Source organism: Notolabrus celidotus, unplaced genomic scaffold, assembly GCF_009762535.1.
Source record: "Notolabrus celidotus isolate fNotCel1 unplaced genomic scaffold, fNotCel1.pri scaffold_432_arrow_ctg1, whole genome shotgun sequence".
In the NCBI taxonomy this organism is placed as follows: domain Eukaryota; kingdom Metazoa; phylum Chordata; class Actinopteri; order Labriformes; family Labridae; genus Notolabrus; species Notolabrus celidotus.
In genome coordinates, this window is record NW_023260239.1 from 11146 (window position 1) to 25893 (window position 14748).

A 14748-nucleotide genomic window follows, 5' to 3' on the forward strand; every position below is an offset into this window, starting at 1 on the left:
AACCACAAGAAGAAGAACAAGAAGAAGAGGTAACACACACACACACACACACACACACACACACACACAAGAAGAAGAACAAGAAGAAGAGGTAACACACACACACACACAAGAAGAAGAACAAGAAGAAGAGGTAACACACATACACACACACACACACACACACACACACTAAGAACTGATGTCCTGGTCCTCAGGAGGAGCGAGGTGGTGGTCGTGAAGGGGAAGTTAAAGCTGTTCTCGGTCTCGGGTCTAGTGGCGGCACTCGGCATCCTGGTCCTGTTGGTGGGCGGAGTCATGGCCGCTCTGGGCTACTGGCCTAGAGATGGTCTGTTCTTCAGTACTCAGCACCAAGAGGGGATCGCCATGGCCTCAGTGTCAACCAGCAGGTCCACACAAGAACCTGCACAGTCTCAGGTGAGACAGTGGAACATGCAACCATAAACATGTCAGAGAACATGTCAGGGAACATGTCAGAGAACATACAACCATAAACATGTCAGAGAACATACAACCATAAACATGTCAGGGAACATGTCAGAGAACATGACAGGGAACATGTCAGAGAACATGTCGGAGAACATGACAGGGAACATGCAACCATAAACATGTTAGAGAACATGTCAGGGAACATGTCAGGGAACATGTCAGGGAACATGTCAGGGAACATGTCAGAGAACATGTCGGAGAACATGACAGGGAACATGCAACCATAAACATGTTAGAGAACATGTCAGGGAACATGACAGGGAACATGTCAGAGAACATGTCGGAGAACATGACAGGGAACATGCAACCATAAACATGTTAGAGAACATGTCAGGGAACATGTCAGGGAACATGACAGGGAACATGCAACCATAAACATGTTAGAGAACATGTCAGGGAACATGTCAGGGAACATGTCAGGGAACATGTCAGGGAACATGTCAGAGAACATGACAGGGAACATGTCAGGGAACATGTCGGAGAACATGACAGGGAACATGTCAGAGAACATGACAGGGAACATGTCAGAGAACATGTCGGAGAACATGACAGGGAACATGCAACCATAAACATGTTAGAGAACATGTCAGGGAACATGTCAGGGAACATGTCAGGGAACATGTCAGGGAACATGTCAGGGAACATGTCAGAGAACATGACAGGGAACATGTCAGGGAACATGTCGGAGAACATGACAGGGAACATGCAACCATAAACATGTAAGAGAACATGTCAGGTAACATGTCAGGGAACATGTCAGGGAACATGTCAGGGAACATGTCAGGGAACATGTCAGGGAACATGTCAGGGAACATGTCAGGGACTGGAGAACATGTCAGGGAACATGTTAGGCAACATGTCAGGGACAGGAGAACATGTCAGGGAACATGTCAGAGAACATGACAGGGAACATGTCAGGGAACATGTCAGAGAACATGACAGGGAACATGTCAGGGAACATGTCGGAGAACATGACAGGGAACATGCAACCATAAACATGTAAGAGAACATGTCAGGTAACATGTCAGGGAACATGTCAGGGAACATGTCAGGGAACATGTCAGGGAACATGTCAGAGAACATGACAGGGAACATGTCAGGGAACATGTCGGAGAACATGACAGGGAACATGCAACCATAAACATGTAAGAGAACATGTCAGGTAACATGTCAGGGAACATGTCAGGGAACATGTCAGGGAACATGTCAGGGAACATGTCAGGGAACATGTCAGGGACTGGAGAACATGTCAGGGAACATGTTAGGCAACATGTCAGGGACAGGAGAACATGTCAGGGAACATGTCAGGGAACATGCAACCATAAACATGTCAGGGAACATGTCAGGGAACATGTCAGGGACTGGAGAACATGTCAGGGAACATGTTAGGCAACATGTCAGGGACAGGAGAACATGTAAGTGAACATATCAGGGAACGTGTCAGAGAACATGACAGGGAACATGTCAGGGAACATGTCGGAGAACATGACAGGGAACATGTCAGGGAACATGTCAGGGAACATGTCAGGGAACATGTCAGGGACTGGAGAACATGTCAGGGAACATGTTAGGCAACATGTCAGGGACAGGAGAACATGTCAGGGAACATGTCAGGGAACATGCAACCATAAACATGTCAGGGAACATGTCAGGGCACAGGCCAGGGACTGGAGAACATGTCAGGGAACATGTTAGGCAACATGTCAGGGACAGGAGAACATGTAAGGGAACATATCAGGGAACATGTCAGGGAACATTTAAGGGACAGGAGAACATGTCAGGGAACATGACAGGGAACATGTCAGGGACAGGAGAATATGTCAGGGAACATGTGAGGGAACATGTCAGGGACAGGAGAATATGTCAGGGAACATGTGAGGGAACATGTCAGGGAACATGTGAGGGAACATGTCAGGGACAGGAGAATATGTCAGGGAACATGTGAGGGAACATGTCAGGGACAGGAGAACATGTTAGGCAACTTGTCAGGGACAGGAGAACATGTCAGGGAACATGTCAGGGACGGGAGAACAGGTTAGGGAACATGTCAGGGAACATGTCAGGGACAGGAAAACATGTCAGGGAACATGTAAGGGACGGGAGACCATGTGAGGGAACATGTCAGGGAACATGTCAGGGACAGGAGAACATGTCAGGGAACATGTCAGGGAACATGTCAGGGACAGGAGAACATGTCAGGGAACATGTCAGGGACAGAACATGTCAGGGAACATGTCAGGGAACATGTCAGGGAACATGCAACCATAAACATGTCAGGGAACATGTCAGGGAACATGTCAGGGACTGGAGAACATGTCAGGGAACATGTTAGGCAACATGTCAGGGACAGGAGAACATGTAAGTGAACATATCAGGGAACGTGTCAGAGAACATGACAGGGAACATGTCAGGGAACATGTCGGAGAACATGACAGGGAACATGTCAGGGAACATGTCAGGGAACATGTCAGGGAACATGTCAGGGACTGGAGAACATGTCAGGGAACATGTTAGGCAACATGTCAGGGACAGGAGAACATGTCAGGGAACATGTCAGGGAACATGCAACCATAAACATGTCAGGGAACATGTCAGGGAACAGGTCAGGGACTGGAGAACATGTCAGGGAACATGTTAGGCAACATGTCAGGGACAGGAGAACATGTAAGGGAACATATCAGGGAACATGTCAGGGAACATTTAAGGGACAGGAGAACATGTCAGGGAACATGGCAGGGAACATGTCAGGGACAGGAGAATATGTCAGGGAACATGTGAGGGAACATGTCAGGGACAGGAGAATATGTCAGGGAACATGTGAGGGAACATGTCAGGGACAGGAGAATATGTCAGGGAACATGTGAGGGAACATGTCAGGGACAGGAGAACATGTTAGGCAACTTGTCAGGGACAGGAGAACATGTCAGGGAACATGTCAGGGACGGGAGAACAGGTTAGGGAACATGTCAGGGAACATGTCAGGGACAGGAAAACATGTCAGGGAACATGTAAGGGACGGGAGACCATGTGAGGGAACATGTCAGGGAACATGTCAGGGACAGGAGAACATGTCAGGGAACATGTCAGGGAACATGTCAGGGACAGGAGAACATGTCAGGGAACATGTCAGGGACAGAACATGTCAGGGAACATGTCAGGGAACATGTCAGGGAACATGTCAGGGAACATGTCAGGGACAGGAGAACATGTCAGGGAACATGTTAGGGACAGAACATGTCAGGGAACATGTCAGGGAACATGTCAGGGAACATGTCAGGGAACATGTCAGGGAACATGTCAGGGACAGGAGAACATGTCAGGGAACATGTCAGGGACAGAACATGTCAGGGAACATGTCAGGGAACATGTCAGGGAACATGTCAGGGAACATGTCAGGGACAGGAGAACATGTCAGGGAACATGTCAGGGACAGAACATGTCAGGGAACATGTCAGGGACAGAACATGTCAGGGAACATGTCAGGGAACATGTCAGGGAACATGTCAGGGAACATGTCAGGGAACATGTCAGGGACAGGAGAACATGTCAGGGAACATGTCAGGGACAGAACATGTGGAACATAGATGACTAATGTTTTGTTCCGTTGGATCAAAGCTGTCTCAGATCCTCTGGTTTGCTTGGTTCCGGTTCTAGGAGGGAGAGGAAGGAGAGGGGGAACCACACGGAGTAGGAGGAGAGGAAGAAGAGAGAGGAGGAGGTGATGAAGAAGGAGGAGTCTATTTGAACCAAACAGATCATGTGAACGGGACAGCGGGACGGATCCCACGAGGCTTCCTGGAGGACTTCCTGGACAGGTAGACCCAGAGTCTTTCAGCTTGTGTTCATCAGGGTCTTTACTGTCCCTGGGCTCTTGTGGAACCTTATTTTCCTGAGGAAGGTTCTAAGGGTCTTTTAGTTTCAGAGCTCTTTAAGCTGTGCTGGTTTCTTTTGCTGTTCTCTGATAAGTACTCCATCCACTTCCTGCTCAGCAGGGAGGAGGAGACCAAACTCAGAGCTCACAGAGAGACTCAGTAACCCCTTGATGTCTGTCTCACCTGTCCGCAGGTATCTGTACTCTGATAGGCTGAAGGTCTTCGGTCCTCTCATCATGGGCATCGGGATCTTTCTCTTCATCTGTGCCAACGCCGTCCTCCACGAGAACCGCGACAAGAAGACCAAGGTCATCAACCTGCGGGACATTTACTCCACCGTCATCGACCTGCACAGCCTCCGAAAACCCAACGCCTCCTCCGGGTCCTCCTCCAACCCCCTCAACGGACTCATCAACTACGTCCAGTCCAAGAGCCTGGAGACCAAACCCAGGGCGTACCCCGCCTCTCTGATGAGCCGGAGGGGAGGAGGAGGAGGAGGAGGAGGAGGAGGAGGAGGAGGAGGAGGAGGAGGAAGAGGAGGAGGAGGAGGAAGAGGAGGAGACAGAGGAGGAGGACGCGGGGATGGAGACGAAGGAGACGCTGTGTTCAGTATTTACCAGGAGCAGCTGGACTCTCCCCCCCCCCCCTCGTCTGATAGACTCTCCCTACCCCCCAGTTTCAGCCCTCCTCGCCCCTCCACCTGCTGGACCTCCGTTCAGAAGGAGGCGCTCAACTCTTTTACCTTGCCGCTCCGCCACCCGCGCCCTCCCCCGCCCCGCAGGAGGCACTCAGCCAGGGCGGGGACGAGTCGGGCCTGGGGGACAGGACGGGAGGAGGGGAGAGTGGAGGGGGGAGGCGACAGACAGGAGCAAGAACAGGAGTATGCTGGTCCTCCTGTGGACTCCTTCACACCCCCCCAGCTCAGACCCTGTCAAGGTCCCTCAGCAGCTTCCTCCAGTCTCCACAAGGGGGCACCAAGGGACTCCCAGGCCCTGCTCCTCCTCTCCTGCTCCTCCCTCACCCCCTCCCACCTGTCCCTCTCCTCTCTGTCTCACCTCCTGTCCTCGTCCTCCTCCACCCCTGCTCCTCCCTGCAGGAGGCGGAGCCTGCCGTGCGGCGCCGCAGGTTACAGCAAACTGACTCAGGGAGAGGAGGAGTCCTTCGAGTCAACCGAGATGACATCATCAGCCCATATGACATCACAGGGCTGGGGTCAGAGGTCAGAGGAGGCAACCAGGAAGTCCTCTAACAGAGAGAACCTGAGGATAATGTCACAGGTTGATTCAGGTGAGAGGAAGAGGAGGGCTGACCAGCCAATCAGGAGCTGAGTCAGAGGTCATGTGACCTCCCTTCAGACTCTTCATCATGTTGGAGTTATTTATTTACATGGTACCTGACCCGAGGAGGACCAGGGGACTCGTGGACTCAGAGGTGGAACTGGATCGAGTCCCAGCAATAAGGAGTGACAGGGAACAGACCCATGAGCTGTGTACTACTGCCTAACCCTGACCCCCCAACCTGACAGAGCCCGGTCTGCAGGATCACCCTGAGACCACAAAGACTGAGGCACATGATGACTACAGCTGAGGGACACCTTATCTGGACCACAGCTGAACCCCCAGAGACCGCTTACATCATCCAAACACACCTATAGACACAGAGCTGATATAGATCTATAAACATAGATCTGATATAGATCTACAAAAACAGAGCTGATATAGATCTATAGACACAGAGCTGATATAGATCTATAAACATAGATCTGATATAGATCTATAGACATAGATCTACAAACACAGAGCTGATATAGATCTATAGACACAGAGCTGATATAGATCTATAGACACAACGCTGATATAGATCTATAAACACAGAGCTGATATAGATCTATAGACATAGATCTACAAACACAGAGCTGATATAGATCTATAGACACAGAGCTGATATAGATCTATAGACACAGAGCTGATATAGATCTACAAACACAGAGCTGATATAGATCTATAGACACAGAGCTGATATAGATCTATAGACACAGCGCTGATATAGATCTATAGACACAGAGCTGATATAGATCTACAAACACAGAGCTGATATAGATCTATAGACACAGAGCTGATATAGATCTATAGACACAGCGCTGATATAGATCTATAAACACAGAGCTGATATAGATCTATAGACACAGAGCTGATATAGATCTATAGACACAGAGCTGATATAAATCTACAAACACAGAGCTGATATAGATCTATAGACACAGAGCTGATATAGATCTATAGACACAGAGCTGATATAGCTCTATAGACACAGAGCTGATATAGATCTATAGACACAGAGCTGATATAGATCTATAAACACAGAGCTGATATAGATCTACAAACACAGAGCTGATATAGATCTATAGACACAGAGCTGATATAGATCTATAGACACAGAGCTGATATAGATCTATAGACACAGAGCTGATATAGATCTATAGACACAGAGCTGATATAGATATATAGACACAGAGCTGATATAGATCTATAAACACAGAGCTGATATAGCTCTATAGACACAGAGCTGATATAGATCTATAGACACAGAGCTGATATAGATCTATAGACACAGAGCTGATATAGATCTATAGACACAGAGCTGATATAGATCTATAGACACAGAGCTGATATAGATCTATAGACACAGAGCTGATATAGATCTATAGACACAGAGCTGATATAGATCTATAAACACAGAGCTGATATAGCTCTATAGACACAGAGCTGATATAGATCTATAGACACAGAGCTGGTGACCTCATATTGATCTAACGGGTGTTCTGAGTCCGGGGTTTACGGGACAGCAGGACTTTTATTTGGGGGGTCAGACTCAGAGGGTGTCAGAGGGCTAAATCGATGTTCTGTTTGTACCTGTGAATCTCACCTGTGACCTGAGAATGCTTTAAAGGAAACACCCGTTGTTTTTGAGCCATAACCTTCATCAGCATGTGACCGACCACCTTCAATCCTCCTGAAGAGACACTTTGATCTTTGCCATGTCTTCCACTGAACCTGAACCTGCTCCAAAAAACTGCACAACGTCCCCTCAGCTGAGGACTCCACCTGTCAGCAGGGGTTCCCGCTGAGAGCACCTTTCAGACATTTTTATCATGAATACAAATAAAGCACAAGTTCAGCTCTGTGTCAGGTCTCTCTCTGAGCACTCTCACCTTCATCCCACCTTCTGTCTTCTTGTCCTAGTCTGGGTCCACGTCTCTCAGGTCCTCCAGATGAACAGGATTGTCCACCTTTAGCTTACTTGGTCTCATATTTCCTGCTTTTCTAGTTTCATGCTAGTCTCACCTCACTGTGTGGCTCGAAGCTAATCAGAGACTGTGGACAGGGGGACAGGTGGACAGGGGGACAGGTGGACAGGGGGGACAGGTGGACAGGTGGGCAGGTGGACAGGTGGAGAGGTGGGCAGGGGGACAGGTGGGCAGTGGGACAGGTGGGCAGGGGGACAGGTGGGCAGGTGGACAGGGGGGACAGGTGGGCAGGGGGACAGGGGGGACAGGTGGGCAGGAGGACAGGGGGACAGGGGGACAGGGGGGACAGGTGGGCAGGGGAGACAGGTGGACAGGGGGGACAGGTGGGCAGGGGGACAGGTGGACAGGGGGGACAGGTGGGCAGGGGGACAGGGGGACAGGGGGGCAGTGGGACAGTGGGACAGGTGGACAGGGGGACAGGGGGGACAGGTGGGCAGGGGAGACAGGTGGACAGGGGGGACAGGGTGACAGGTGGGCAGGGGGACACGTGGGCAGTGGGACAGGTGGACAGGGGGGACAGGTGGGCAGGGGAGACAGGTGGACAGGGGGGACAGGGGGACAGGTGGACAGGTGGGCAGGGGGACAGGGCAACAGGTGGGCAGGGGAGACAGGTGGACAGGGGGGACAGGGGGACAGGTGGACAGGTGGGCAGGGGGACAGGGCGACAGGATGAAAACAGCTGATAGACAGGTAAACAAATGTCTTTTATTTTCACGTCATCAAACTGGATGATAAATATCTTTAAAGGTTCAGAATCCTCGTGTCCTCACGTCTTTATATTGAGGTACACCTCACTGACACCAGGGGGCGCTGTGAGTGTTTGTGTCTGTGCAATGTCAGAGTCCAGGTCGACTGACGGGGCGTCATCACACATCTCACCTGTGTCATTGCCTGAGAGCTAAGTCAATGCTAACTAGCATAATTCAGTATTTTGATTATTGACATGAATTAGTATTCTAAGGTTTCACAGTAACACTGGTTCAAACGCTCGCGCACACAGAGCTAACTAAAGCTAATACAGAGGAGCTAACTACAGCTAATACAGAGCTAACTACAGCTAATACAGAGGAGCTAACTACAGCTAATACAGAGGAGCTAACTACAGCTAATACAGAGCTAACTACAGCTAATACAGAGGAGCTAACTACAGCTAATACAGAGCTAACTACAGCTAATACAGAGGAGCTAACTACAGCTATTACAGAGCTAACTACAGCTAATACAGAGGAGCTAACTACAGCTAATAAAGAGGAGCTAACTACAGCTAATACAGAGCTAACTACAGCTAATACAGAGGAGCTAACTACAGCTAATACAAAGCTAACTACAGCTAATACAGAGCTAACTACAGCTAACAAAGAGGAGCTAACTACATCTAATACAGAGCTAACTACAGCTAATAAAGAGGAGCTAACTACAGCTAATACAGAGTTAACTAAAGGTAATAAAGAGCTAACTACAGCTAAAAAAGAGGAGCTAACTACAGCTAATAAAGAGCTAACTACAGCTAATAAAGAGGAGCTAACTACAGCTAATGAAGAGCTAACTACAGCTAATAAAGAGGAGCTAACTACAGCTAATAAAGAGCTAACTACAGCTAACGTAGAGTTACTTTAGCTAACCAGAAGCTAACGTAGAGCTAGGATGGAGCTATTTTCTGCTTGAACCTTCATGAAGCTTGCTGAGCCTCGTTTGTAAACATCAATAAATAAAAAAGGTAAACACAGGTGTGCAGGGTCGGCTTCGAGCAAACGTCCAGGAACCATCCAGGAACCATCCAGGAACCATCCAGGAACCTTCCAGGTTCTCCAGAACTTGACAAGCAGCAGAGTAATGAAGACTTCCAGGTTTTCCAGGATACGTTTCCCTGAAGGTGTTGATAATCCGTAATCCATAATCCACAACCAAACACAAACCAGTTTCAGTAACAGACCACACTGAGGTTAGCTCCGCCTCCTGGCCGTTCCTTTGCCGTTAACTTGAAACTTTCAAAATAAGAGTCTGAACATGCTTCTCCATCGATGATTCTTTTTAACTCCATGACGCCCGACAGGTGACTGATGAGGTCATCGGCGAGTCCACTTGATCAGGGTCTCAGGGGATCGATACAGGAAGATCAGTTTGGCATAAAGCTCCTCCTCCAGCTCCAGCTCACCTGTCTCTCTCACCTACACAGAGAAGAGCCAATCAGATCACAGCATGACAGGTAGTAACAACTCAGGGTTACTAAAGTTCGTACCAGGAAGATATCGGTGCAGAGTTTGAGGATGCGGTCCACACAGGGCAGCTCCTCGAACATGATGGAGTGGCTGATCCCGCTGAAGAACTCTCTGACAAACTTCCCGATCACCAACACCACCGAGGCGTACAATCCCATGATGCTGCGGGGCGGGACGCCAGGAGGAGGAAGAGGAGGAGGAGAGGAAGAAGATGGTGAAGAAGGAGAAGAAGAGCACTAACGCCAAAGCATGACTTTTCATGACTGCCAACATGTGATGTCATGAGGGGCGGAGTCACTGCTGTCACAACAAATGAGTGGCAGAGAGTGATCTATAGAGAGTGATCTATAGAGAGTGATCTATAGAGAGTGATCTATAGAGAGTGATCCACAGAGAGTGATCTATAGAGAGTGATCTATAGAGAGTGATCTATAGAGAGTGATCCACAGAGAGTGATCTATAGAGAGTGATCTATAGAGAGTGATCCACAGAGAATGATCTACAGAGAGTGATCTATAGAGAGTGATCTATAGAGAGTGATCCACAGAGAGTGATCTATAGAGAGTGATCTATAGAGAGTGATCCACAGAGAGTGATCTATAGAGAGTGATCTATAGAGAGTGATCTATAGAGAGTGATCCACAGAGAGTGATCTATAGAGAGTGATCTATAGAGAGTGATCTATAGAGAGTGATCCACAGAGAGTGATCTATAGAGAGTGATCTATAGAGAGTGATCTATAGAGAGTGATCCACAGAGAGTGATCTATAGAGAGTGATCTATAGAGAGTGATCTATAGAGAGTGATCCACAGAGAGTGATCTATAGAGAGTGATCCACAGAGTGATCTTTAGAGAGTGATCCACAGAGAGTGATCTATAGAGAGTGATCTACAGAGTGATCTACAGAGAGTAATCTATAGAGAGTGATCTATAGAGAGTGATCTATAGAGAGTGATCCACAGAGAGTGATCTATAGAGAGTGATCTACAGAGTGATCTACAGAGAGTAATCTATAGAGAGTGATCCACAGAGTGATCTATAGAGAGTGATCTACAGAGAGTGATCTATAGAGTGATCTATAGAGAGTGATCTACAGAGAGTGATCTATAGAGAGTGATCTATAGAGAGTGATCTACAGAGAGTGATCTAGAGAGTGATCTATAGAGAGTGATCCACAGAGAGTGATCTATAGAGAGTGATCTACAGAGAGTGATCTATAGAGTGATCTATAGAGAGTGATCTACAGAGAGTGATCTATAGAGAGTGATCTATAGAGAGTGATCTATAGAGAGTGATCTATAGAGAGTGATCCACAGAGAGTGATCTACAGAGAGTGATCTATAGAGAGTGATCTATAGAGAGTGATCTATAGAGAGTGATCTACAGAGAGTGATCTATAGAGAGTGATCTATAGAGTGATCTATAGAGAGTGATCTATAGAGAGTGATCCACAGAGAGTGATCTATAGAGAGTGATCTATAGAGAGTGATCTATAGAGAGTGATCCACAGAGAGTGATCTATAGAGAGTGATCCACAGAGAGTGATCTATAGAGAGTGATCTATAGAGAGTGATCTATAGAGAGTGATCCACAGAGAGTGATCTATAGAGAGTGATCCACAGAGTGATCTTTAGAGAGTGATCCACAGAGAGTGATCTATAGAGTGTTCTATAGAGAGTGATCTACAGAGAGTGATCTATAGAGAGTGATCTATAGAGAGTGATCTACAGAGAGTGATCTAGAGAGTGATCTATAGAGAGTGATCCACAGAGAGTGATCTATAGAGAGTGATCTATAGAGTGATCTATAGAGAGTGATCTATAGAGAGTGATCTACAGAGAGTGATCTATAGAGTGATCTATAGAGAGTGATCTACAGAGAGTGATCTATAGAGAGTGATCTATAGAGAGTGATCTACAGAGAGTGATCTATAGAGAGTGATCCACAGAGAGTGATCTATAGAGAGTGATCTACAGAGAGTGATCTATAGAGAGTGATCCACAGAGAATGATCTATAGAGAGTGATCTATAGAGTGATCTATAGAGTGATCTATAGAGAGTGATCTATAGAGAGTGATCTATAGAGAGTGATCCACAGAGAGTGATCTATAGAGAGTGATCTATAGAGTGATCTACAGAGAGTGATCCACAGAGAGTGATCTATAGAGAGTGATCTACAGAGAGTGATCTATAGAGAATGATCTACAGAGAGTGATCTATAGAGAGTGATCTATAGAGAATGATCTACAGAGAGTGATCTATAGAGAGTGATCTATAGAGAGTGATCTATAGAGAGTGATCCACAGAGAGTGATCTATAGAGAGTGATCTATGGAGAGTGATCCACAGAGAGTGATCTATAGAGAGTGATCCACAGAGAGTGATCTATAGAGAGTGATCTACAGAGAGTGATCTATAGAGAGTGATCTATAGAGAGTGATCTACAGAGAGTGATCTACAGAGAGTGATTTACAGAGAGTGATCTATAGAGAGTGATCTATAGAGAGTGATCTACAGAGAGTGATCTATAGAGTGATCTACAGAGAGTGATCTACAGAGAGTGATCTACAGAGAGTGATCTACAGAGAGTGATCTACAGAGAGTGATTTACAGAGAGTGATCTATAGAGAGTGATCTATAGAGAGTGATCTACAGAGAGTGATCTATAGAGTGATCTACAGAGAGTGATCTATAGAGAATGATCTAAAGAGAGTGATCTATAGAGAGTGATTTACAGAGAGTGATCTATAGAGTGATCTACAGAGAGTGATCTACAGAGAGTGATCTATAGAGAATGATCTATAGAGAGTGATTTACAGAGAGTGATTTACAGAGAGTGATCTATAGAGAGTGATCTACAGAGAGTGATCTATAGAGTGATCTATAGAGAGTGATCTATAGAGAGTGATCTATAGAGAGTGATCTACAGAGAGTGATCTATTGAGTGATCTACAGAGAGTGATCTACAGAGAGTGATCTACAGAGAGTGATCTACAGAGAGTGATCTACAGAGAGTGATCTACAGAGAGTGATCTATAGAGAGTGATCTATAGAGAGTGATCTACAGAGAGTGATCTACAGAGAGTGATCTACAGAGAGTGATCTACAGAGAGTGATCTACAGAGAGTGATCTACAGAGAGTGATCCAAAGAGAGTGATCTATAGAGAGTGATCCACAGAGAGTGATCTATAGAGTGATCTACAGAGAGTGATCTATAGAGAGTGATCTACAGAGAGTGATCTATAGAGAGTGATCTACAGAGAGAGATCTATAGAGTGATCTACAGAGAGTGATCTATAGAGAGTGATCTATAGAGAGTGATCTATAGAGAGTGATCTATAGAGAGTGATCTACAGAGAGTGATCTATAGAGTGATCTATAGAGAGTGATCTATAGAGAGTGATCTATAGAGAGTGATCTATAGAGAGTGAACTATAGAGAGTGATCTATAGAGTGATCTACAGAGAGTGATCTATAGAGAGTGAACTATAGAGAGTGATCTATAGAGAGTGATCTATAGAGAGTGAACTATAGAGAGTGATCTATAGAGTGAACTACAGAGAGTGATCTATAGAGAGTGATCTATAGAGAGTGATCTACAGAGAGTGATCTATAGAGAGTGATCTATAGAGTGATCTATAGAGTGATCTATAGAGAGTGATCTATAGAGAGTGATCTACAGAGAGTGATCTATAGAGAGTGATCTATAGAGAGTGATCTATAGAGAGTGATCCACAGAGAGTGATCTATAGAGAGTGATCCACAGAGAGTGATCTATAGAGAGTGATCTATAGAGAGTGATCCACAGAGAGTGATCTATAGAGAGTGATCTATAGAGTGATCTATAGAGAGTGATCCACAGAGAGTGATCTATAGAGAGTGATCTATAGAGTGATCCACAGAGAGTGATCTACAGAGAGTGATCTATAGAGAGTGATCTATAGAGAGTGATCCACAGAGAGTGATCTACAGAGAGTGATCCACAGAGAGTGATCCACAGAGAGTGATCCACAGAGAGTGGTTTACAGAGAGTGATCTACAGAGAGTGATCTATAGAGAGTGATCTACAGAGAGTGATCCACAGAGAGTGATCCACAGAGAGTGATCTACAGAGCAGAGGAGTGAGTTTTAGCATCCTATAGTATTTAATGTGCTGTTGAAGTATTGGTGCTCAGATTTACTGCGGTCCTTGAAGGTATCACATACCCGTATCCAGCCAGGAAGCCCAGACTCGGAGGACTGACTTTATCACTGAACACAAACAACTGAAGCCCCGCCTCCCTCTTGTCAATCAGGGAGACTCCTCCCCCAACTGGTACCAGACTCTCAGATGGTTGGTCCACAATCCACCACTCCTGGATCTCTTTGCTCTGATTGGTGGAGCGCTCTAAGTCCAGCAGGATGTCTTTATATTTGTCATCTGGTGTGAGGAGACATGTTTCATGACATCACAGCAGCTCTGGTAAACTGACGTTAGCATGCTGTGTAGCTTTAACAGTTAGCATGCTGTGTAGCTGTAGCCTTAACAGTTAGCATGCTGTGTAGCTTTAGCTTTAACAGTTAGCATGCTGTGTTACTGTAGCTTTAACAGTTAGCATACTGTGTAGCTTTAGCTTTAACAGTTAGCATGCTGTGTAGCTGTAGCTTCAACAATTAGCATGCTGTGTAGCTGTAGCTTTAACAGTTAGCATGCTGTGTTACTGTAGCTTTAGCAGTTAGCATGCTTTGTAGCTTTAGTGTTGCTAACCTCTGTACAGCTGTTCGATGGGTTTGCCGTTGGAGTCGCTCGGGGCTCTGATGAAGCACAGAACACGTCCTGTATGAGCCTAAACAAAACAGAAGTAAGGTCACAGGTCAGAG

The 14748-nt window shown here is 46.5% G+C and overlaps 2 protein-coding genes across 2 annotated transcripts in view; one reads left to right on the top strand and one right to left on the bottom strand.

Moving 5' to 3' along the window:
* LOC117809781 (piezo-type mechanosensitive ion channel component 2-like) overlaps positions 1-7545 on the top strand; it is a gene marked incomplete at its 5' end in the record, with an annotated part of 18599 nt that extends 11054 nt beyond the window's left edge. Inside the window, 4 exons of the mRNA XM_034679280.1 lie at positions 64-91; positions 198-417; positions 4144-4304; positions 4555-7545. Coding sequence (XP_034535171.1) covers positions 64-91; positions 198-417; positions 4144-4304; positions 4555-5689 — 1544 coding nt within the window. The remainder of the gene's footprint in view (positions 1-63; positions 92-197; positions 418-4143; positions 4305-4554) is intronic.
* Positions 7546-8353: 808 nt separating this feature from the next.
* LOC117809782 (piezo-type mechanosensitive ion channel component 2-like) lies at positions 8354-14704 on the bottom strand (the record flags this gene model as incomplete). The annotated part of the gene is made up of 4 exons (XM_034679281.1): positions 8354-9836; positions 9908-10049; positions 14095-14308; positions 14636-14704. Coding segments are annotated over 4 exons (527 nt in total), but the record flags the coding sequence as incomplete, so codon positions are not given.
* Positions 14705-14748: the final 44 nt, after the last annotated feature.